Raw genomic sequence first — 23655 nt, forward strand, 5'->3', positions numbered from 1 at the left:
AGCCAATTGCTGAGGGCTGGCTTCCCTGGCCAATGGAAGGTTCCTATAGTAGCGACGAAGTACAAGGGCGTTGTGCTGCGCTTTCTTCCATTTCTTCCGAAACAAAAATTTATTATTTAAATCGAGTATTCTCATCATTCCAACTACTCACGCTCATTCTTAAGACTACCTTACTAGTATCCTGTTGATGGTACCCCATCTGTTACTGTCGATGGCTTGTATATGATGGATGACTAAGATCACGTGACACCCAGATTTTCCCCGAAACTCTTGCCATTCTTTTCGTCCGCATCGCGGTTAGAGCTGTCCTTCTCCATTTGCCCCCTCCACCGTCAATTGAATTTAAATTTGATTCGGAGTCACCGACCCGTTCACGCCTTCGTCATGTCCTTCCCCATCCAATCCGCAGCTCGCTGCGCCAGACAGCTGTCCGGCTCCGTCCGCCCATCCTCCCTGCGCATCGCGACCTCATACACAGCCCGCACACCCAGCTACCGACGATGGGAATCGACCGAGGCTGCTGCCCCTACCAACCCCAAGATCACACAGATTGTCGACCAGATCAGCACATTGACCCTGCTTGAGACCGCTGACCTTGTGTCTAGCTTGAAGGTTGGTTATGAACCCGTGATGCATTAGATATGGGAGCCGCTGTTTCAATCTTCAATGATTGCTAGAAATATATCGACAATGTAATGTTCTTCAATTGCTAACTTGTCATCTTCAATAGACCCGCCTGAACATCCCTGACCTCCCTGTTGGTGGTTTCGCCATGGCCCCCGGAGCCGGCGCACCTGGCGCCGCCGCCGCCGTCGAGGAAGAGGAGGCCGCTCCCGCAGCTGCCGAGAAGACCCTGTTCAACCTGAAGCTGGAGGGCTTCGAGGCCGGTTCCAAGCCCAAGATCATCAAGGAGATCAAGAACATGCTCGGCCTGTCGCTGGTTGACAGCAAGAAGTTCGTCGAGTCCGCGCCTAAGATCATGAAGGAGTCTGTGCCGAAGGAGGAGGCTGAGAAGATCATCGAGACCCTCAAGGGTCTGGGTGCTAAGGCTGTCATGGAGTAAGTTAGGGAAAAAAGACATACCAGCACTGCTATACTTGGGGACCAAGACGAAGCAGAAAAATCGGACAGCTTTGTCTGTGCAGAGGGGCTTCTTGAGATCTTTAAGAACTCCTCTTTCCTTCCTACCTGTGTTTTTTTTATTACCGAGGACCCCTTTTTTCTCCCTTGTACTTGCACGGCTTGAGCTTTGCGGAGATCTGAGCGTTGTTTGTTGGCCTGGGCGTGTGAGGGCAAATGTACATTATACGCATTTTTGTTAAGGACCCCGTCTGTTAAAGAGGGTTTGTTTGATTAATTTATGCATTGAGCATGTTCAAAGTACTATATTTCTCTATAATACTGCATAGCGTAAGCGTAGCTCGTTTTTAATTATCCTGGGAGTGAATGATGTACCCGTAGACCAAATAAATGGTCTCCATGAAAAGCGGACTCGCCAATTCCGACCTCCGTCCAACCTCCGCAGCAACTCCAATTCCTCCCCAATCTTTGCGCATTACAGTACCCAACAATCCCCCTCGGCCTACGACACTGCGCCCACAATGTCAAGGTCAACGACCTCTCTAAAACAATGGCTGCATCTACGGCAGACATTATCCACGCAAATACCATCAACAATCAGCCCACCTGCGCGCAATCTCGTCCTCTCCGCCGCCAATGCCTCTGCCTCCCATTCAACGACGAGCAGTAGTGACACCGTCACGTCGAAACGCTCCTTTCACAGCACCCGAGATCGACAGGCTGCTGCTCCGAGAGGTCGCAAAGCTCCGGGGACAATGGCCAGACAGAGACAAGCAGAGCGGGAGGGAATAATGGAGCAGAGAATTGGCGTAAATGGACAGCTTTTCCTGAAGTCGAGCGTGCAAAACCGAACGAAGAAGAGTATGGGCGAATGTCTGGAAATACATGAAAAGGTCGCGGGGACGGTCTACGATGCTGCTATCGCGGACGGTCAGCTGCCGCGAGAAATCAGCTTTAAGACATATAACGATATTGGAGTGAAATTGATTACGGCTGCTTTTGAGAATGTTGTCTCTGCGGCTGCTGTGAGGGCTATATCAGTTGGTGCGTTTCATACTGCTTCATGCATTCCGATGTCTTCCAACAACTGATGTGGAAGGGTTGTTTTTGGAAACGTTTCTTATATACATCTAACAAGCTTGCTAATACTGGTGTACAGATGTTGACGCCGTCTTCCGCATTGGCCACCACGTCGCCCTACCACTGGAAGAACCCGGGATCGCAGAATGGATTCTTTCCTCGTGCGCCAGAGCCAAAGCACGCCTCCCACTAGTCATCGTGGTTAACCGAGCCATCTCAGGAGAGAACAACGTTGTACCAGCCCGCACACAGTGGACGGACGATATCGAAGAGCTAGCACGAACCGACTACCCACCTGCAATTCTTCTACACGCACAAATCCAAGGTCGTCGCGGCAAGTACGAATCTGCCTTCGGACAATTCGAGAACAGGATCTTTCCCCGCGTCTCGCCGACACGCAAGCGACCGAACATGTTCTCCAGCATTCAAATAGGAGACAAACTCGACTCGCCTTACCGAACATATGCACTGCTCCGCGCCGCGCATGACCAGCAATTCGGTTCAGCGGAAAGTCGACAGAAAGCAGACGAGGCGATTCGAATTGCGGCCATGGAATTCAATGACCCCGAAGCTTTGACGGAGTATGCGTCCGTTATGATGAATGAGGGTAACTTGGACATGTATGAGGAATGCATGTGCAAAGCCGCAACAGCCGGCCATGGCAAAGCTTCATTCTACCTCGGGAATTTCTATTACTTGACTTTCCTCGGTAAATACAAGACTCGCGGAGAGAGGGAGTCTAATCAGAATAGGTGGCCGCCGGCTTGGATGGCGCGGCTGACGGGCCTGAATGACCCTGCCAGGTCATCTTCGTACGTGAACAAGTCGATGAAATATATTGCCTCGTTTTTGAACCGGTCTATGCCGCAGAAGGCGTATCACCAGCTCGCTTCGGACTGGTATTATGTTGCTTTCGCTCAGGGTCATAAATCTGCTCCTTTTATGGTGGCGCTTCTTAAGCGTGAAGTCGCTGAGTCGGAGGCGGAGTTGGAGGATGCGGGTATGTTCTTTGAATTGGCTAGGATGGCTGAGGATGAGGATTTGAAGAAGCCTTTTGCCGAGTTGGAGAAGAACTGGTTTAATCGGGATTTTGAACCTACTTTGCCGAAGAAGTTTATGGCTGTACGATAGTGTATCGGATCTGTCTACCTATGGTGGGATTCGATAGGTGGAGAGCATTTGGAGAGAGTATACATAGTGTATCATAGTTGCATAGCATTGGTCTCCAAGCTTGATTTGGCACATGGTATTTCCCGTTCATTAATTGTTATAGACTTTAAAATTGGTATGTAGTTAAGGCTGAGAGTTGGGTATGAAAATTATTGGCATTGGCTTTATTAGACAATGCAAGTTCTTGATAGCCGCCGGATTCCCGAGACATGCTCGTTAATCGTTATCGCGAACTTTCAAGCTCCAGGTGACAAGGAACTATGGACTGCAGCTTCTGTGAAACAAAGTCTTTTGGGCCCAGGTATGAGTCTCTCCTACTACCAGTAGGATAGAAGTAGACTGGCGCGGTTGGTCTTATGAACAAGAGTCTGCCATCTGAACGCCGGATTGGGTACAGCTTTGGCGCTCGTAGCCCTATCTAACGTCTGTCGCGGCAATAGCTGTATAGCACTTGCACTGGCTGTTCTGACGGGGGTCGATTTTCACAAGGCGCGAATCGAATCTGGATATCACTGTTCCAATGTGTTGACATCGAGGATAGTCGTGAAGGCGATCATCTCTTCTTCGGAATGGCAGGAACACCCTCACTCTCCCTCAACTCAGCCAACTTCTTCTCCCTCTCGACCAGACGATCTTTCTCCTCCTTAATCATCTGCTCAACGGTCTTTGTCGCCTCAGACATCCTATCAAGCTCCTTATTCTCCGTCGTCTTGCTATAAGGATTCTTCGGCGTATCACCGAGCGGAATATCGGCCGTCCGACCAATCTTCGAATTCTTGCCCTTAGCTCTAGGCACAGAGCCCGCCGGACCACCAGTAAGGATCTCATAGAAAGGTTCAACGGGCTCATTGAAAATGACCTCCTCGTAGTTCTGACTAACAACGACCTCCCGACGCTCCTTCATACCCTCCGCGTCCGGGCCGTAGGGGTGCAATTTCAAACTGTGCCATAGCGTTTGCGGCTTCTCGTTGGATTCCGGGACGAAGTAGAGCTTGATTTGGATTTCGAATTCACCCCAGCCTGTTTCGACGACTTCGAAGGGTGGTTGTTCGATTGTGCGTACGTTCTGCGCGTATGTTTCGTGGAGCTTGAATTGGACTTTCTTTAGCCAGTAGGAGATGTCTTCGTCGTTGACGCCTTTAACGAAGATGCGCCATTGGTGCGTGTGGTCTGTTGGTGCGTTTGCGGGACGCTTCTCTGGGTCGAAAGGTTGGGCTTCCGTGCCGAAGACTGTGTACTTTGTTAATTCTGGGATTTGGATTATATGGTGGGGATTCGCTGTTGTTCGAGACATACTGAATGGTCGGAATGCTGAGACGCCCTATGGAGTGAAGTCGTGAGTTGAAGGGTTCAATAGTGAGAGGGGGACTTATTTGGATTGGATGGACAGGGTATTACTCACTCTGACGCGCTTGTTTCCAGTTGCAGAAGGCATAATGACGAGGTGAATTAAATCAAATCAAATCACGGACTGGGGGGAGTCGTGAATCGCAAGTCTGGAGTGAACTCGAAAGTTGCAAGGGCGGACTGCGCGGCGCGAAGAGGCATTTGCGACAGCACGTGACTCGGTGACGGCATGGAAGCTGCCATAGCTTGAGATGATCTGATCTGCTTCATATTCATATTTCCGGATTGAACATGCTATTTTCCCTTTGCCGACAGACTCGAACTCTATATTGAATTGACTGTCATCGAGAAAGATATCTTCACTTATACAATGGCTGCCAAACGGCTTGTCGTTGCTGGAGGAAGTGGTTTCCTAGGTTCGCACACCTCTTCCACCGGCGCATGGGCCGATGTTCGCCATGCTAACTTGCTGCTTCAGGTTCCAGGATCTGCAAATCTGCAGCTGCACGAGGCTGGTCGGTTGTTTCACTAAGGTATTTTGCTCCTTTATAATCCAAATGATCGTTCATTTCTCCTAATGCCGTCCTTCAGTCGATCCGGAGAACCGCGGTGGGATGCCGTGACAGACTCCTCTGATCGTCCTAGCTGGGCGAGCTCCGTGGAATGGGCCAAGGCCGATCTCCTGAAGCCCGAGAGCTACAAGCCTTTCTTGACCAATGCTTCAGCTGTTGTACACTCAATGGGGATTTTGTTGGAAGCCGACTACAAGGGTGTTGTACAAGGAAGAGAGCCGATTGTCAGTGGGCTCCAGCGCGCATTTAGCTCATCGAAGCTGGGTAGCCAGAACCCTCTCACACGACATGAGGGCGAGTCGCTGGAACCCAAGGAAAAGGATGGCCAGTTAACTTATGAATTAATGAATAGGGATTCCGGTATGTTCCAGTCCAACTGTTGTGATTTATTTCTAGACACTCGAAAGCTGACCCATTTGTTATTGGCGGAATTTAGCCATCGCATTAGCCCAAGAATCCTCGAGCGAACACGTCCCAGCATTTGTATACATCTCCGCCGCGGCGGGTGCACCCGTCCTTCCAGCCAGGTATATCACCACCAAACGAGAGGCCGAGGCCACCATCACCTCCACCCTTCCTGAGTTGCGAAGTATCTTCATGCGCCCAGCGTTTATGTATGACAACAGCCGGAAGTTCACGCTGCCCATTGCGCTGGGTGGATTTGTGGCCTCGGAGTTCAACACTTTGCTAGGAAATAAACTTGGCTTCCTCGGAGCTATGGCCGAAAAACCACTAAAAGTCGATGTGGTGGGCGAGGCGGTGGTCGAGGCCCTGGAGGACGAGTCGACCAGAGGTGCTGTGGGAACAAAGCAGATTGAAGCGCTGGCAACAAAAGCCTGGAGAAAATCAATGCTTTAAAGGCATGGCTTGCTATTCTTGATCCATCTGACACTGTGCATATCAGTCTCTCAATATCGAGAACCGTGCAAATCAGTCAGAACTCTTCGCTGGTAATGAGGGGTGTCTTGCACCAGGCAAAACACAAAATGTCCAGCATGTACATTAGCTTGATTTTGTATTTCATGTAACATTAGATCATGGTGCCTCGCTCGAAACTGTCCCGAATTTCGGTAGTGTACTAGAAAACGACGTTAGTACATTCGCTTCAAATAATTGCGATCAGACATACCTTGTTGTAGAAGCGTGACAACTTTTGGTTGAACTGCTTGTTCTTCTCGTTGATGTATGTGACATCTGCCTCCTCATCGCCACGGCGCTCCTTGCGCTTCTTCAAGCGGACCTCCTCAGCCTTGCGGAGATCTGTTACCAGTCTGTCCACGGCCGCACGGTCCGGCTTGTTGTCGGTAAAGCCCGTGCTGTCTGCGGTGGAGTAGAAACTGCCGTTTTTGTCGACAGCAATCATTTCCCCATCGGCGGTTTCGACAATCTCCAAATCGCCATTGGCAGCTGCTTTCTCGATGGCGGCGATCTTGTCCTGCTCATAGGCCTCCAAGTTGGGCTGAAGCTCCCGCATCTGGCGATCATAGACCTTTCGAGCGTCTTGAGTGTAGTCCTGGAACGCGACATCATCACGGTGACGTTGCTTCTTCTCTAAGCGGCGGTCCCACTTCTCAGATTCATCCACAGTCCAATCCCAGGCTCTCTTGCGTTCGAAATCTTCTCCTGCTGCTTCCGTGTCCGCTTTGAGGAGATTGTGGGAGGCAAACGCGTGTTTGCGGGATAGGTTGTTCAACAGTGACGGGTCTGTTGCAAGTCGCTGTGTCTCTGCTGCGGTCTCTTTCATGTTGCGCTCGGCGCCAGATTTCTACTTTGGGGTCAGTTTTCTCTTCAAGTAGAGCAACGGGTGTTCTTCAACATCGCCCTTGCAGATAAAGTATAAGAATGACTTACCGCTCGCGCCTGAAGAGCTTTGAATCTCTGTAGTCTCTCGCTTGCCGAATTGGCCGCTGCATCTCCATCATCATCCTTCTTTTCTGTCGTCGTCGGCTCTTCTGCGGCTGGTGGGTTTTCGGGAGCAGTCTCAGTCTGCTCAGGATGGTCGGGGGCCGCCTCTTTTTTCAGCGGCCTCTTGTTTTCGTGTTCTAGGCATTATGGCAAGCCCTGGGTCACAACCTTTACCAGCTGGGTATGGAGGTGAGGCGATGAGGAGTGTTTTGATAAGGATCTGGCTGCTGAGGGTCATCGATCGGTCAAGTCGGCCGCATTTTAGACCGCCTTTGACACCGCCTTTACGAACTGCCGCCCCAAGGCATCTCCACTCGTGGGTCGTTCTCCGCATTTCCGTTGTTGTCTTGATCCATTACGAGTACTAGTACTACCACTCACACTCAGTATGGGGAGTCTCCTGCGGTTGCTGCAAAGACCCCGGCGTCAATTAAGTCGGTCACTTTTGCAACCATCGTTGCGTTGTGTATCTCCTCTCAGCGGTGTTGCTGCTCAGTCTTTCGACCCGTCCCCATCAGAGCTTCTACGTGCTACACTCTTGGGGTCGGTCACCTCCAAGATCAACAATGAAACTAATGACGAAAAAAGCCGCCGGACTCTTGAAATGCTTGACTTTCAATGGCAGCACGGTAGTCCTCCTCCGTCTTTATGGTACGCCCTAAAGGGCGTTTCGTCTACCGCCTATACACAGGGCCAGAGCCGGCTTCCCTCAATTGCAACTCTATCTTCCCTTCGAGACGTGACAGAAAGACTCGCCGTGAATGACCAGGGAGCCGAGCTATTACAAGCCAATTTAGAGCAGATTGTTTTGCGCTGCTGTACAAAACATCTGTCTACGGAAGTTCTCTCAACTTTGGGAGATATCGTTGTGAGGCTTCAGCGACTAAAACTCTCGATTGACCCAACGCTCTACGAACTCGGAATGTACATCGCTGCTCAAAATCTTTCGTCTGAAGCATTTTACCGGTTCTTCACAGGTCTCCTCGAGTTGGACCCTGGCCAGTTGCACGTCGAAAATGGCTTTGAGGTTGTTCAAGCTTTATACGAAACTGTTCGCCAGGAACTGTTTGAAAACCCGCAGTACGATACCACACATATTCTTGCTGAGATCACCGGTGAATACGATGCTACCTCAGAGAGTGGCAATGTCAGATTCCATGATATCATCCGCTCACAGCTCAAGGGCGACCAACATTTGACTAGCTGGACCAATTATCTCTGCTTATTATCCAGACTTCAAAGCGGCGAGCCTTTAATCAAATTATGGCACGATTTCCTAGCCACATTTCCGGAAGAAAACCAGGAGACTTTGCACTACTCAATGTACAGCGTGGTTCTAGATTTAGTGCGGGCCAGGCGTTCGGAAACTGCTGCTAAATTCCTTGAAGACATTTCGATCCGCAATGGAGATAACCTGCCACATATTGCAACGTTCCAACATTTACAAGAAATAGTCGACGACTCATTTGTCTGCGAAACCTTGGCAGATATTGCAGGTGATCAATATGATGCACTGCTCGAGGTTGCCTTCAAAAACATGGAACAACGACTAGGAATCCGATGGGAGAAAGCTCAGCAACCGGAAAACGAGGCCCATATCAGCATTACCGCGAAATCACCATGGTCAGTATTCGAGGACCAGCCCCTCCTGACAATCGACGGGGATTGTGCCGGCTATGACGACCCAAGTCGGCTGTATGCCGAGCTTCAAGCCTCGGGCTGTTCTCGTTCACCAAACCAACTGGGCCGAATTGTAGAACTACTTCACGACAATGATGGCATTGGACTCGAAGTAGTTCCAGAGGGCGCTAATGAACTTGATCTTGATCTACCAGAGTTTCGATGGTGTCCTGGACATTCGCCTGTTGAATTCTCGCACGCTGAACTCCCAACCATGTCAGACCGCTCCCGAGAATGGACACCGGCATCACTTGGACTAATATGGGTTCGTCCTCTTATCAATGGCGTGCCTCAGCCAAGAGGAAAGTCTTTTCATCTCATGCAGCTGGGTTCCCTGGATATGCGACGCGGGCCACATGAGGCGTGGCAGCCATCGGGCTACATTGTCGGCTGGGATCGTCAATCTGGGCATATGAGTGCAGTATTTGTTGGGACAGACCGAGAAGTTATTGACCGCGGTCCCATGCCATCAGATGCTCCATTTGGAACTCTGCTACGTATTCGGCCCTCTAATATGCCAGACTCCGGTCCTTGGAGCTCTGTGGATCCTGTCCACTTGGATCTGGACCCAAGCCTAGACCTAGGCTTTCGATAGTTTCTTCCGCCCTAAATGCAACTGCATATAGTTTGTGGGTTCGATGTAAACCTAATGTATCAACATGGAAATGCCGTTGGAGACATCTGAGCATGGACGGACGATCTCACATGTAGGGAAAATAGGTTGAATACCCACATCAATATGAATAGCCTTGTAGATCGGGTTCGTCCAATGTCTACAACCCCGATTTTTTGTCCCTCGCTTCCTTTACTCCCGATTGACAGTACACCACATACACGCCGCACAAGCCCACTGTGGGACATTCTCGCTTCGGAGTCCAACGGGGATAAACCATGATCGTGGATCTCAGTCAGCGATCAGTTGATTGGATCGGCAATTACCATGATCAGCAGCGACAAGTAAAACCCACTAGTATGGTTACTGCATCCTTCCCAGGTCCATCGAGACGCCACAGCGTTTCCTATCACCAAGAATGCGTCTCCGGTACGCACCCCGAGTGCTTCCACCGACCCTAAGACGGGGCTAACAAGGATCGACGGTGGGATGCGCAAGCCACCGGGATTGGACACTCTATTTTCAAGTGTGGTGCATCGATCGCGGCCTGCTTCCACTTTTCTGCGTTTCGTCTTTCCTCTTCAAGTGCATCTCGCTATGAATGGAAGTCTTCAATTCCCTGCCACAATGAATGTCTACGTTCTGGGCATGGATGGTACCGCAGCGACAGCTTGAGCGCTGGGCTTCTCGCGTATGCTATTGCAGTAGCTCTGCAGCAGTGGATGCCTTCGCAAGGCTCACCACCATGAGGCAATCGGTGCCACCTTTTTGATCCTATCATACTTGCGATACTCCGACATGGGTGGGGCGCGCGGTTACCCCTCTGCCTAAACTAGCTTGTTCATGACAGCCCGTCGAGCAATCTCCGCGGGTCTCGCTTGTGCTGGTGGGGACAATTCTTCTTTGACGTGGTCCCACGTCCGATGATTTGCCGATAAACATGTCCCTTAGGTCGAGGGATACAGAATGGACAGGGATATGGACAGGGAACAAGGAATATGCTAAACAGGGGCAGACGCAGTCGACAAGGATTGCTGAAGAGCTGTCATTGACGGACGATACATCCAACCACCTGTTGAAATTTGGAATTCCGCGATCTACAGTTCCGCGATAATATCTGCAGTGCCGTGAACTCAGATTGAATCTCGGATGCGACAAGCGAACGATACGAACTTGGCAACGTTGCCTCGGTGCTTGGACCCTCCGCACTGGCCATTAACGCAGGTGATGAAGGAGAAAGAAGAAAGAATAGAAGGAGAAGTGAGAATAGTCCGCCTTCCTTACCCGGATTCTGGCTGCCTTTGCTGATCTGATCTCAACTGACAGCGTGTGTTGCTTGATCACAAACGTGTAACGTGGAAAGACAGCAAGCTCGGTCTCCTTCCATGCCCATGCCATCATGCCATGCGAGGGATGACTGGCAAGCACTGCCGTGAAACACTGATCTACTTTGATTTCCTGGAAACCGGTGACATTAGTGACTTACCGACTGTTAGTGCCCGCATCTTCCCTTGTGGTTCATCTCTCTCCCCTCCCTCCCGGAAGCTTGCCACCTTCAATGCACGGACGTCGTCAGAGGGGGCCTCGGTGCAAAGCCAACCGTCAACAGGTGCCACTGACGCATTCGCCCAGATCCCTCCACTGTGGGGACTTTTTTTTTGGGAAGATCGTTGTCTGTTTTGATTTATCTCACTTGCCAAGCCCCATGGAGAGCACGCCAATCACTCGGGGCCGGACCTGCAGACCCGTCCGTCCGTGCTATGTATGTACTGGGCGTGATTCCAAAAATGATGCTCGAGAATCAGCTCCAGCCATTCTGAGGGTCGGTCAGCACCCGATCGACGGGTATCCCCGTTCACTTCCCGTGCAGGTGGTGTGTTGTGTCCACTCTATAAAGCGGAGCTCTGAGTTTTTCTGCACTTTTGAGGGGGACCCCGTTCCCACCGTTCCACCGTTCCATGGGACACACGGCCTCTAATTTAGGAACCAATCCGCGATGTATGAAAGACTCTAACAGCAACTAAGGCATCCCCTGCCTAGGGTCCCTCACTAGATCCCTAGCTCCTGGCCACCGTGTGCTGGCCAAATTTTCATCAGTCCCTATCACCATCACAGGGAAAATACAGCCCCTCTAAAAGACGTTTTAAGGAGGGATTTGCTAGGGTTTCTGGCCCCATCACACCCATCACACTCAAACCCCCTACCACCCACCCCAAAACGGGCTGGGGCTCAGGCAACTAGGAGCAAGCCACTTTCACCTCGTTCACAGGCCCCAGCTGTGGGGATTGGTCTCGACTGCAGCCTGGATGGCCGTGTAATCGCGCCGGTTGTTTGTTGACCGTCTTTCACAGCTCTATCCTGAGATTTTTTGTTCCTGACAGCAACTGATGCCCGAGGATCAAATTCGTGAAGCGGCAGCAGCACACACACAGTGGTACACAGGCCCTTACTCCTCTCTCCACCGTGGCTGTGGCGAACAACGATTGCTCGGCCCGTTCCCCCGGTTTTCGTGCTTCTCTACTCCGTAACAGGACCGCCAATCGTATACGTTTGTAGTGATGGGGCTAGTCGAGGCCGACTCCAATAGACAATGACCAATTCGCAATTTCTCTGATATCTGCAAATCACTGGAATTACTCAAAATAAAAAAGAAAATAATAATGACAAAAAAAAGAGGAACGAATCCACACAGCCTCCGCTCCCTGCACGCTTCGCCTCGTTGATTGGGCCGTGCTCGGCGCTGCACCGGCGAGGGGAAAATCCGGTGCGTCCAACATTTTTGATGGACAGCTGAACATCTCCTGATCTTCCAATTCCTTCAGTCGTGGACAGAACTCTCTATTCTTCATGGCGTGCCTTACCTGAAAAAAAGAGCAGAGAAAAAAAGGGAGAGAAAAAAAATAAGAAGAGGGAAAATCTGGATCTGCATCCTGCGGTTTATCAGATGTCTTGACCGTAGGCCGAGCAGATCCAGGATATGCAATCAACCTTTCAGGTTCCTATCTCCACCGTGGCCCCCATTATATCAAGTCAAGATCAAACCGCAAATCTACATTTGAGACATCGACTCCGCTCCGACGCGGCTGTGGCTGGTCTGACCGCTCCCTGTTCAATGCCTCTGGCGCTGAACTCATGAACCCACCGTTCCAATACGGCACGACTTTAAAATCAGCGCAACGGCTCGCATCAACGGCGCCCGTGCGATCCAGGATAGATGTCGAGGACTCCGTCGCAGCAATGCGGGCACCCTCCTCCTGACAACAGGGCCTACGACCCGCGATCCCGACCAAACATGCCCATGGCATATGAACCCTATTCACGCCATGAACCCCGTCACTTTGTCCCGCCAGATGTGGGCTATTATCATCGCCCCATGATGGCAACACCGCCGCCGCCGCGGTTGCCTCCATTAGGAACATTACCCGAGACAAGTACGGACCCGAGATATATGCTCTCATCCGATAATGGCTACCTGGCCCACCATTCTATGCCGCAGACGCTGCCGTTGCGGATGCATCATCAGGGCCCTGCTTTGGAACCACGGGCATATCCTGCGCCGTACGATGAGAGATCAAATTCGATGTTGAACCCTAGTCGTGAGCCTGCTGCTTATCGAATGCGGACCTACGACCAGGAGTCCCAGTAAAGTCCCTCTCTTTTTCTTCTTTTTGTGTCGATCCAACCATTTTACCTGTCAGTCCACCCGTCCTTGTGCGGCGTCCTTGAGGTATCAAACTGGTCCTTTTGAGTTCAGAATGACAGGATATCATGCCTGCTTGGAGAAACACAAATTCAAGACAAGTATACACTAACACTATAAAAATTACTTTAGGCATAGTAATAGTTCCACCAATATGCCGAGCCCCGTATACTCCGAGAAGAGTCCAGCCGCATATCCAACATCAGCGAGTACCTCGCATGAACAAAAACCCACACCCAGAAATCCAGGCTATAGCATGCCCCATGGCTTTGACAAGCTTCTTCACCTCGAGCCCGAATCATCACCTCCTCCACCACCCCGCCGAACATCTACGCAATCTCGCTATCACCTCCATGTTCGCCAGCAGCCCATCGCAGCCCGAGCCTGCGGTGCAGGAGACCGAGACCGTCGCCCTGTAGACCCACCCCCAATAGTCCAAATCCTCCTCACAGATTTCGACCCAGGATCTCAAGATGACCGGGATATCCTGGAAGACCCACGATTTACAGTGGGCTGTCTTCTCTTCCCCGTCTCCGATTCCCCACCCTACCTCCCAAACACAGACGAAGACGAAGCCCCAGAAGGCGGCGGCGGAGACGGCGACGGCGTCGCCCGCGCAGACGATACATTTTCCACCCCACTTCTCTCCGGCAAAGCATTCATGTCCCCCTTCTTCGTAGACGAAGATCCAGATCCAAACTCCGCACCTACACACCCATCATCCGATAACCCGCACCGAGTCCCATCCCCGGACCTCTCACAACCCGAAAACCTCCGTAATGCGTCAAAACTGCACCAGCCAGCGACATTCTTCATATTCGCCGATCTTTCAATCCGCTCGGCGGGGCTTTATCGTTTGCAGTTTCGCCTTATGAATTGGGGTTCTGTTGAGGATACGGGTCAGTCAATGCCTATTCTTGCGGAGGCGTGGTCAGATCCGTTCCGTGTATATCCTGCGAAGGATTTTCCGGGGATGCGGGATTCGTCGATTCTTGCGGAGGGTTTGAAGGAGTTGGGATTTGTGGAGTTGAAGACTAGGGGTAAAGGGAAGGGGAAGGGGGAGGAAGAGGTGGTGATTTGGATTCTACATTTTGGTTCCTTTTCATGTCTGTGATTTTCCTCTTGTTTTTATAACTCCTCTTTTCGGTCATATCGACCCAGCCACCGACAGATTAGTGGGCAGTTCTCACACAACTCGATCTCGATCTCATTTTTTTACTTTGGTTTTTTGAAGGTGTCTTTCGGGGAATTATGGGGGGGCTGGAGCACAAATGGCACGGGATAGCGAGGATGAATAGGCGCGGCGTTGAGTTTACTTTTTTGACCTTTGTTCTTTGCCCATGATCGATTATCTGATTACGGGCCTGGGCCATCATGGTGTTTGTTTCTTTCGATATGAGATATGAATGATGAGGCGAGACATACTTTGATAAGTCACGTTGTGGTGCTTGAAGCACTGGGGAAGTGCTTGATAGATTACGGGATTTGAGCCTTGGGGCGTCTGTGTTGCATTCAATGGGACATCTCTACAGTCTTTCTGCGGTGCAAGGGTGACAAAGATGTAGAATAATTCGAAGTGAAATACCTACTTGGCGCGAACAAAATGCATAAAGTTTTCGTCTGGTTTCGTGGATCCAGGTGTTAAATGTCGATACTGCATGCATTCGTATTGTATATCAAAGCCAGGTCGCTGCAACTAGAGCTGCGCTTGGCCCGATAGCTGAAAATCTTGTTAACAGCTTCTTTGCCTCCTTCAAGGTCGACCAATAATGGGGTATCATGCGGCGTAATTACTATCGAGACCGAAGTACGCCACAATCCAATCATTTACCGCCGAGCAAAATGGCGTCAAGCTAGATTTAGACTAGAGTGGAACAATAAAAGCTATTTAAATTCCGTGCATTCTGGGGAGACTGATCGAGAAACCGAACTTTATCCTCTAGACGACAAACAACTAATAGAAAACGCCTACCCCGCCCAGCATATGCACGGCCATTACACCCCTTTTATTTCAGCACATTGTATCTACTGGATATGAATAGAATTCTATACACTGCGAATATCCACAGGTCCAGGAGTCAAGAAAAGCCGAATCTCTATTCCAAGTCATTAAGTCATCAAACCAAATCTACCCATCTAGGGATCAGGAAGACAGGGGTAAAAACATCAAAGCGCAAAAAGTCCATCGCCATGATTGTAATTAGCAAGTAGCAGCCTTTGTATCATCCCTTGTCTGCTTCAAGAACGGGATCAAACTAGTCCCACCCGTACCATAAAGACCGGTGGCATTTTTATCATCCAACCCTTTCATCTGTGTACTAGCCGTGGCTAGATTCACCTTCTCGTTCTTCAAGGGCACACCACTTCGCGCTGGCTTTATTATATACCGCGAAACGATCTGAATGTGAGTATCCCGGAAGGAACTTAGAGACAGGACCGCAGCATTGTAGGATTCTTTTAGAGCTTGCTCGGTCGGCGAGGAGAGTATGTACTCGCGGATATTTGAGATTGCAGATAGGGTTTTCAGGAAGTTTCTGTGAGGGGCGGGCATGTATTTTCGCATTTCCTGCTCGGTTGTATGTATATTAGCATGGGGGTGAATAGACAGTGGCCCGGGGCCATAGTTGGCTGAGTCCCGACTCGGAAGAAGGCATTGCTTGGGCTTACCTGAATATATCCCGTTCCGGCAGGTTTGATATCCCCTGTGGCGGAGTGATTGACACCGAGGAAGATATCAAATGTTTGAATCAGTGAGCTTTGAGCATTGCTCCCACCACTATACTGGTGCCACTCTCCCTTTCCCTCGCCAACATCGTAATATACGCCGTTGGGAAGACCTGCAGCGCTCATGTTCTTGCTTCCAGCGAGGAAGGGGCGGAGCTGGTGGAAGAAAACATCCGGTTTGTTCTTCTCGTACATTCGGCGAAGAGTCGAGTTGAGATCTTCGAGGATATCAGTGAATCTGTAAAGTAGTGCGGTGAGGCGCGGGACATCGTTGGCGGCGGCTGCGGCGATTGCATCTAGCATCAAAGAGATGATTCTGGCACCCTTTGCCTCTATGGCAACTGATATTACGATAAACCATTCTTCGTCTTTAGTCCCGGTAAAGGACGTCAAGAGAGAGAGGTTGTCAGGTTCTGTGATGTCTGCTTCTGGAACGGTGGTATAGTTCCACAAGGTGAGGGCTGCATATGTTGCACATGGGGGGTAGACCCAGATGAGAGGAGATTTCGAGTAAGGGTTTTGAGATGCAGGGAGGAAGGATCTTTTTGCCGGTTGATGTTAGAAGAAAGTGGGCCTGATTGTTGAACAAGGAGCTTTTGCTTACGTCTTGGGGTTTTTCGCCGCCCCAGATATATGCGTGAGTTAGAAACCCGAGGATGCTATATGCACGGCGCCATTCTGATTCAGATTGCAACCGTGAGGTTGTCAGAACTGGAAGATTATCGACTAATGGCCTGATCTGGCCAGTCTGAATAAGGGTTGGCAGCCGGACAGCGAGATTCTCCCACGGCGCATAGTATGTGGAAGGTAATTTCTGGAGTGGAAGTCCTCCTGGAAGAAAGCCATGATCTGGAGAGATAGCAAAATCTTCCAAGTTAAGTTCTGCTGATTGAATCATGGCGGCCAGTAATTCCAGGGGAATAATAGGGACGTTGTGGAGATGGAGAGTAGAGCCGAGCTGTTGTTCAACGTTTGTTCAACGCCAGAAGTACTTTGGGACAAGCGGTAGTTAAATGAAAGGGGATTCAGATATGGTGCACCTCCAGCTTGAAATAGTCCGACGTAACGGAATTGTAGACTGGACGGCTTGGCCCATGCCGGGTGGCATCGGCTCACAGGGCGTTCCTATCTATGAAACCCGGAATTGAGCCGGATCTCTATCCGACCTCCGGGTTGGTGGATGAGGTCACTCGAAGTGCCATAGCACTGTACTGATGGGACTGATGATACTGATAGCTTAGCCCCGCCATAGATCGGGGAATTATTTCTTGGATTTTGCATTTTTATCGAGTGATCGAGTGCTCAATGCCCATCTGCACGTCTTGCAGCTAGCCTATCTGTGAATGTCCTGTATCTGCATCACACACGTCAACAGGCTGATCGATTTGAATTTTGTAGAGCCAATCCACCGCCAATGAAAAATCACTTCTACTGCAATCAATTATGTAGTAGATCTATCACCATATACTCATACATCTCATACCAAAATCCTTCACCGACTTCCCAACGATGTTATCTTTTTGCGGGGATAAATGTGGGGCCGGATCGTGGAGGCGGAAGCGGATGTACCATCCGGCCTGCGACATTCCCCCGCGACGAAGTGAAAAGAAAAAAAGAAAAAGAACTTAGTCGTATAAAGTGGGAAACTGCCGAGCCCGAGTACACAGATTCTATTGTAAACTACTGCTCCGTGTTCCCCCTTGTGACCCCCCTCCCCTTTGTCATACGAGCTATTCAGCTTCCACCCCTGTCTATTCCGATCTCCAGTCTCAGCCCCAGTCCCAGTATGAACGGCACCAACGGCACCAACGGTACAAATGGTACAAATGGGGTCAAATCGCCCAAGCCCATTTTCCCCGCAGAGGCGATAACCAGGGAATACGCAGTTTCCCTGGATAAGACAGATCCCCTGCGGGCGCTGCGGGACGAATTTATTATTCCCTCCAAGGCCAACCTTGCCAGTAAGGTACTGGCCAAGCCAGGTAAGACAAGACAAGACAACCATTGGGATTTAAACAACTGTCCTTCGTGTCCCATCATCCTCGTACCTCAAGGTTGTTCTGGCGCAGATGTTGATACTGATGCTTCACAGGTCTTTCCAATGAGCCGAGTATTTACTTCTGCGGTAACTCCTTGGGCATTCAGCCCAAGGCAGTCGCGAAGTATATGGAGGCTCAGCTGGATACGTGGGCTGGCATTGGTGTTTGCGGTCACTTTACTGATCTCGAGGGGTCCCCAATGTCACAGTGGCAATTGCTCTCTGAGCAAGCAGCGGCCTCTATGAGCAAGATCGTCGGAGCCAACCCAGACGAAGTCGCCGCTATGGGCACATTGACGATGAACCTGCATCTGTTGCTAGCTTCCTTTTACCAACCAACCGAGACCCGAAGCAAGATCCTTATGGATTGGAAGGCGTTCCCGAGTGATCATGTAAGTTGCATCTTGCATCAATTAGTACCACGCATCTCGTCTCGCCACAGGCAGATCAGATCTCGGGGGATCGAGCACGGGGATCCGAAAAATGCATGGCTGAGAAAGCTGACGAGAGAAATAGTATGCAATCGAGTCGCATATCGCCTGGCACGGCCTCGACTCCAAGGATAAAATGGTTCTCATCGGTCCCGACGAGGACACTTATGAAATTCCCACGGACAAGATCCTCTCGTATATCGATCAGCATGCCCATGATGCCGCCGTGCTACTTTTACCTGGCATTCAGTACTACACCGGTCAGCTGTTCGATATTCCCCGCATCACGAGGTACGCGCAGGAGCGAGGCCTGATCGTGGGCTGGGATCTTGCGCACGCGTACGGAAATGCGGAAATCCAGCTGCATGATTGGAATGTTGACTTTGCAGTATGGTGTACCTACAAGTACGGGAATGCGGGCCCTGGTGCCATGGGTGGTCTATTCGTGAACGAGCGTCATGGAAAAGTCGATTATTCTGATGGGGAGGATTCGCCCAAGTTTCGCCATCGCTTGACCGGATGGTATGGTGGTGATCGATCTGTGCGGTTCAAGATGGATAATAGTGAGTTCTCTACACCCTACCCTACCCCGCCTCATCTCGCCTCGCCTCGTCTCGCAAGAATGGTGAGCAATGACATAGTTCCACATGACACTAATGCATATACTGCAGAATTCAAGCCGATTCCTGGTGCTGGGGGCTGGGTGCTCTCCAACCCCTCCGTAATTGACTTGACCACACTCTGCGCTTCACTTTCCGTCTTTGATAAGACTTCCATGAAGGAGTTGCGCCAAAAGTCCTTCCAATTGACCGCCTACCTGGAGTTCCTGCTCTTAAATGATTCTACCGATGAGGATCGTCAGTTCCAGATCATCACGCCTTCTGATCCCCATGCCCGCGGAGCACAGCTGAGTCTGCTGCTAAAGCCGGGTCTTCTGCACAAGGTAGCCGATCGTTTACAGAATGCAGGTATCATTTGTGATAAGCGTGAGCCGGATGTTGTTCGAGTTGCGCCTGTGCCGTTGTACAACAATTTCTCTGAAGTCTGGCAATTCGTCGAGGTTTTTAAGGGGGGCTCTTTCTTCATGATTTCCATCATACATAGGCTCTAGAAGGAAAATGGGCAGGCCTTTTGTTTTCTTTCTTCCGGGATTAAATTATTCTTATGTATAGCTTTTAGTAAAATACCATCTGCACTAGCCCTTTACTCATATCATATCCTTTCAACTGGAGGTAACCGGTTTTTTGTCATATTACAGCAATCAATCGGACACATCTAGAAAAAGAAAAAAAGAAAAAAACTTCGGAACAACCAATTGCCAATCAACATCGCTCACACAGGGAGAGATGGGCCCATTGGAAAATTTCAGAAGTTTCCAACAGAATCCCAATTTTCTCCACTCCTAAGGAATTCCTGTCCCTGTGAAAAGAAATTCGAGGCCAGAATTGAAAAATCATCATTCGACAGCGTTAGTTGCTGCGGCGAGAGTAGCCCACTCGTTGAATAATCCTGTGCCCCATCAAATGCAGCATCCGTCCCGGCCCGGCCCCCGTCTCCGCTCCGAAGCTCTGATGTTGTACTCCCGACGATGAATGCTCATCCGACGCATTCAATCGGCTCGGGGCGGGTAGGGGCGAGGTTTGCGAGACCTCTGCGGCTACAGGCGGCGGACCTGTACAAAGGGAGTCGCCGAATAAACGACGGGCCGAATCTGTGTCGTTATTGGATGAATATTCTAGGATCTCCCAGAAGCGGGATAGGTCGATGAGAAGGCTTTGGTTCTCTGTGTCTGGGTCTGGTTGGTAAGTGGCTGAGACGGCGTCTTCGAGGTGTTGGAGTCGTCGGGCTAGGCGGGCCATGTGTGGCCATCTTTGTCCGATTCGTTGGACGAATTGCACGCATTGGGTGAATCTTTCGCGCTTTTGTTCTCGGATTGTGGGGTTATCAGTGAAACTCAGCTGGAGCTCGATGGTTGCTACTACTGCGGCGCTGTAGCCTAGTAGCGGGTCTGAGACTAGGAATGACTTTTCTTCGAAGTAGTTGATGAAGTGGATGATCCAGGTTGTGTGCGAGGAGATCAGGTCTGAGGTGTGTTGGAGGAAAATTTCCGGAATTGTGCTTCGGAAAGTGCGTAAGCTCAGAGAGAGTAGGAGTGGGTGATTCAAAAGGCATAGGATGGTGTGATATATGAATTGATTTAGGAACCAGGGCCCCCAGTACTCCCGATGAGCCTGAAGTTCTTCCAACGACCTGTCGCTGAGATTTGCGGGTTTGTACCGATGTGTCAGAGGCATGCGTGTTTCCATTTCCATCTGTATGGCAAGAATTTTTGGAGTACTCGGAATCAGGAGACCACGGCGGGACGTTGCTGGGTCTTCCTCGAAGTTGCACGTATTTCGCAGTTCGGGCAAATGCCTCACTTAGCATTATCACATATGCATTAATTCCCTGGTCCTGGATCGTGCTTCTTCGAGTCCCCGAATTTGACGGCCCTGGGGACATAACTCTTGGGGGCCTGGGTGGACTCTGTGGATATGGTGGACCGCCCACGTCGGGGGTTGAAAATTCCCCGCCATGTAGTCGCTTAAGAAGACATATGCTCCAGAAGCAACGCCGGCGCTCTTCTCGAACTATTGGGTCTGATGGAGGACGAGTCTCCACACCTAGATTAGCGCACTGGGCCAAATTCATGGCGAGGCTGCTGTGAATGCTCGAGCGATGCGTGTTACCATCTATTTAGTTTGTTAACTTGCGTCGAAGTACTCTTGGGTGTATCATACTGGTAAAGTCAACCAGGCTCAACAGGCATAAGCACTGGAGCGTTGATACTTCAACGGGCCCTTCTGAAACTCGTTTCATCACGAGACCGCGTGCAACTTCTGCATAACCATTGACCTGCTCCGCCAGATCCCTGCTATTGTGATATGTATCCGAAAAGCGGAGGCTCAAGGCGAATATAGCGTAGATGATTTCGACATCGCGCGTTGGGAGACTGGCCAAAAAACTGCTTCGATGGAATAGAGGCAGTGGCTGAGAATCGCAGTACAGCAGATACAACTCTGCAATAGGCATTATTTCATCCCAGGGCGGCAACACAGCCGATAAGCTTGTCACGGGGGGGTCCCATAACTGGAATGGGAGAATCAGAAGCGCCATTCCTCGAATTGGAGCTGGTACATGGACCTCTGTTAATAACCATGATGTTCAAACTTGCAGAAAAAGGAGATATACCCAAGATGATCAAGGACAGCTCCAAGTTTGCCTTCTAGGCTTTTCAACCTGTCCTCCTAAGGATATTTTAGACGATTTCCTCCAGGGCTTGGATCCTATATTCCTACCAATGTGTGCGACGCTGGCAGAGCCGCGCTGCTGCTTCTGGAGACTTCCTCCGGAGCTGGTCGACGCCTCTCTTCCGCGTAAACGCATTGCTGCCTGAGTCTCAGCACAGAGCGAGCAAACAGGCTGCTCACCGGGGCATTTTGCTTTCTTGCGCCTGGGCCTTCTGTGAGCGACATTATCTTCAAACAAGGCAAGGTTCGTGTTCTTACCTGCATGGTTCACAGGCCTGCCTCACGCGTTTGGCGGGTCTCTCTGGATAAGCGGGGTCTGTCTGGTCCATTTCACAAGGCTTGGCTGTCAAATTTCATAAAACATAATTCTCGGTCTGCTTTCAGCACTGGATAGAAGTGTCACATTTATCGATATGTTTGCGTGCACGGCCTTTTTTAGCGAATGTGAGGGAGTTGGCGTATTCGAAAATGAAAGCCCTCAACTGTATAGCCGAGAAGGCCCAGAGCACCACCCTGGTTTGTCCGACTGAAACTCGGTCGAAATCGCAATGTTGTCTTGAGAAGTTGAATTGCAGTCGCGGAAACACAGTTATGTGGATGACTAAGCGATTTATATCCGGCAGTGGATGAAGTCAAGACTAAGCCATAGTCGCCTTGTGATGATCAGCTGCTCTCAATACTATAACCTTCTACTACTCTAGGCTATTTTATATGGGATGTCCTGGCCCAAGCCTTTACAAGCTAATGTTGGGTTAGATATGATGAGTTCCTCCTCGGCCCGATTCCCAGCGTTGGCACTGGCAGTAGACTAGCCCCTCCTGGACCAATGACGCGCCATAGAAAGTAAACCGTAAGCCCGAACAGGATCAGATAAGGAAGCCAACAAAAAGAGCTTGAGATAATTACTCTACGTGAATATAAATTCAATGGGAGTGAAAAACTGCATCCGAGGCAACAATTCTGGAATTGGCGCTTGAGTTGGTATATGTACAGCCCCAAATCATCAATGTGCCTGCAAACCCGTCTATTCCATCATCGGAGTAGAAATACACCGCCAGCCAATCAGACAAACAATATCTTCCGCAACCAAGCCAGTTGAAAGAGGTGGCATCATTTATTTCTCGCCGAACCAAGTCTTGTGGCCCTGTAGTTAATAAAGTCAGTATATGTGTTGGAGAAACGTCACCTGGGGAACTTGTAGGGGGCGGCGCTGGTGCTAATTGGCAACGGGGGGTTAACTCACGAAGACCATGCGGCCCATGGCGTAGGTGGTAGCTAAGAAGGGTGTCAGTTAGCTGGCTGTGAACAATTGTAATTCGAGATCGGACCACTCACCAGCACCGAGGCCGTAGACGGAGATGAGGTAGGGGTACATGATGTAACCGCTACGGGAGGTCTGTAAAATGCGAATCGCATGTTAGGTTCTTGATTGCCAATTGCTAAGCTGAGTCGAGGGGCGATTGAGTCGGGGACTGACCTTCCACCACTGACGCTTGCCGTCGTGGTTCTGGAACAGACGCTGGTAGAAGGGGACACGGTTCTCGCGGAACACGAAACTGTAGACAAGCAAGACGAGTTAGCAAGTGTTTATGACGAAAGTGAAAGCAGTTCGAGCTTCATGGCGCGGCCAATTGCAATTGACCAATTGCGGTGTCCCTCGAAGACTGCACGAATTTCGGGGCACCCCCGGACTGGGTACGGCGCGGGTCCGGTGACATTCGGGTTCAAGGGGACATAAATCGAGGGAGACGTACCCGGCCATACGAGGCGCAGTGCGGAACATTTTGGCGGTTGGAGGGGAGGTGAGGGTTTGAGGTGGGAGGAGTGAAGGGCGATGATCGTGCCATCCGTCGTTGTGAGGCCAAGGTCGAGTCACCTGACTTCCCTCTTCTTTCCGGGATGACTAAGAAAGTGCCGAAAAGGGCAACGCGCAAAAGCGTCCAATCATCATCAACTGAATTGATGAACTTGCAATTATTGTTGTTCAGTCCTTTACTACTCTTTTTTCTGTCCTGATTAGTTCCA

At 50.5% G+C, this 23655-nt stretch overlaps 12 protein-coding genes across 12 annotated transcripts; 7 read left to right on the top strand and 5 right to left on the bottom strand.

The window, feature by feature from the left end:
- Positions 1-384: 384 nt before the first annotated feature.
- On the top strand, positions 385-1063 carry N7509_000970 (mitochondrial 54S ribosomal protein bL12m; the record flags this gene model as incomplete). The annotated part of the gene is made up of 2 exons (XM_056625607.1): positions 385-612; positions 731-1063. 2 exons carry the CDS (start codon positions 385-387, stop codon positions 1061-1063), a joined length of 561 nt encoding a protein of 186 aa, XP_056494189.1.
- A 538-nt stretch (positions 1064-1601) lies between these two features.
- Positions 1602-3291, top strand: N7509_000971 (uncharacterized protein; the record flags this gene model as incomplete). The annotated part of the gene is made up of 2 exons (XM_056625608.1): positions 1602-2128; positions 2331-3291. 2 exons carry the CDS (start codon positions 1602-1604, stop codon positions 3289-3291), a joined length of 1488 nt encoding a protein of 495 aa, XP_056494190.1.
- Positions 3292-3883: 592 nt separating this feature from the next.
- yaf9 (YEATS domain-containing protein YAF9) lies at positions 3884-4624 on the bottom strand (the record flags this gene model as incomplete). Its single annotated transcript, XM_056625609.1, has 1 exon — positions 3884-4624. The coding sequence occupies one exon, from the start codon at positions 4622-4624 to the stop codon at positions 3884-3886; it is 741 nt and encodes a 246-aa protein (XP_056494191.1).
- A 423-nt stretch (positions 4625-5047) lies between these two features.
- Positions 5048-6107, top strand: horA (ubiquinone biosynthesis protein COQ11; the record flags this gene model as incomplete). The annotated part of the gene is made up of 3 exons (XM_056625610.1): positions 5048-5196; positions 5269-5609; positions 5686-6107. 3 exons carry the CDS (start codon positions 5048-5050, stop codon positions 6105-6107), a joined length of 912 nt encoding a protein of 303 aa, XP_056494192.1.
- Positions 6108-6279: 172 nt separating this feature from the next.
- N7509_000974 (pre-mRNA-splicing factor SYF2) lies at positions 6280-7488 on the bottom strand (the record flags this gene model as incomplete). Its single annotated transcript, XM_056625611.1, has 4 exons — positions 6280-6327; positions 6379-7014; positions 7101-7291; positions 7329-7488. 4 exons carry the CDS (start codon positions 7486-7488, stop codon positions 6280-6282), a joined length of 1035 nt encoding a protein of 344 aa, XP_056494193.1.
- Positions 7489-7542: 54 nt separating this feature from the next.
- On the top strand, positions 7543-9429 carry N7509_000975 (uncharacterized protein; the record flags this gene model as incomplete). Its single annotated transcript, XM_056625612.1, has 1 exon — positions 7543-9429. One exon carries the CDS (start codon positions 7543-7545, stop codon positions 9427-9429), a length of 1887 nt encoding a protein of 628 aa, XP_056494194.1.
- Positions 9430-12739: 3310 nt separating this feature from the next.
- Positions 12740-13093, top strand: N7509_000976 (uncharacterized protein; the record flags this gene model as incomplete). Its single annotated transcript, XM_056625613.1, has 1 exon — positions 12740-13093. The coding sequence occupies one exon, from the start codon at positions 12740-12742 to the stop codon at positions 13091-13093; it is 354 nt and encodes a 117-aa protein (XP_056494195.1).
- Positions 13094-13301: 208 nt separating this feature from the next.
- On the top strand, positions 13302-14261 carry N7509_000977 (velvet factor family protein; the record flags this gene model as incomplete). The annotated part of the gene is made up of 1 exon (XM_056625614.1): positions 13302-14261. One exon carries the CDS (start codon positions 13302-13304, stop codon positions 14259-14261), a length of 960 nt encoding a protein of 319 aa, XP_056494196.1.
- A 1086-nt stretch (positions 14262-15347) lies between these two features.
- Positions 15348-16769, bottom strand: N7509_000978 (indoleamine 2,3-dioxygenase; the record flags this gene model as incomplete). The annotated part of the gene is made up of 3 exons (XM_056625615.1): positions 15348-15713; positions 15815-16332; positions 16361-16769. The coding sequence occupies 3 exons, from the start codon at positions 16767-16769 to the stop codon at positions 15348-15350; spliced, it is 1293 nt and encodes a 430-aa protein (XP_056494197.1).
- An 888-nt stretch (positions 16770-17657) lies between these two features.
- On the top strand, positions 17658-19451 carry N7509_000979 (kynureninase; the record flags this gene model as incomplete). The annotated part of the gene is made up of 4 exons (XM_056625616.1): positions 17658-17853; positions 17964-18301; positions 18426-18903; positions 19012-19451. 4 exons carry the CDS (start codon positions 17658-17660, stop codon positions 19449-19451), a joined length of 1452 nt encoding a protein of 483 aa, XP_056494198.1.
- Positions 19452-19809: 358 nt separating this feature from the next.
- On the bottom strand, positions 19810-21959 carry N7509_000980 (C6 transcription factor; the record flags this gene model as incomplete). Its single annotated transcript, XM_056625617.1, has 5 exons — positions 19810-20759; positions 20829-20970; positions 21104-21510; positions 21589-21842; positions 21889-21959. The coding sequence occupies 5 exons, from the start codon at positions 21957-21959 to the stop codon at positions 19810-19812; spliced, it is 1824 nt and encodes a 607-aa protein (XP_056494199.1).
- Positions 21960-22744: 785 nt separating this feature from the next.
- On the bottom strand, positions 22745-23413 carry N7509_000981 (cytochrome c oxidase subunit 7; the record flags this gene model as incomplete). The annotated part of the gene is made up of 5 exons (XM_056625618.1): positions 22745-22774; positions 22874-22905; positions 22966-23026; positions 23108-23186; positions 23385-23413. The coding sequence occupies 5 exons, from the start codon at positions 23411-23413 to the stop codon at positions 22745-22747; spliced, it is 231 nt and encodes a 76-aa protein (XP_056494200.1).
- Positions 23414-23655: the final 242 nt, after the last annotated feature.

The sequence above is a fragment of the Penicillium cosmopolitanum genome, assembly GCF_028827165.1.
Source record: "Penicillium cosmopolitanum strain IBT 29677 chromosome Unknown utg000003l:1.0-3747932.0:1.0-3751027.0, whole genome shotgun sequence".
In the NCBI taxonomy this organism is placed as follows: Eukaryota; Fungi; Ascomycota; class Eurotiomycetes; order Eurotiales; family Aspergillaceae; genus Penicillium; species Penicillium cosmopolitanum.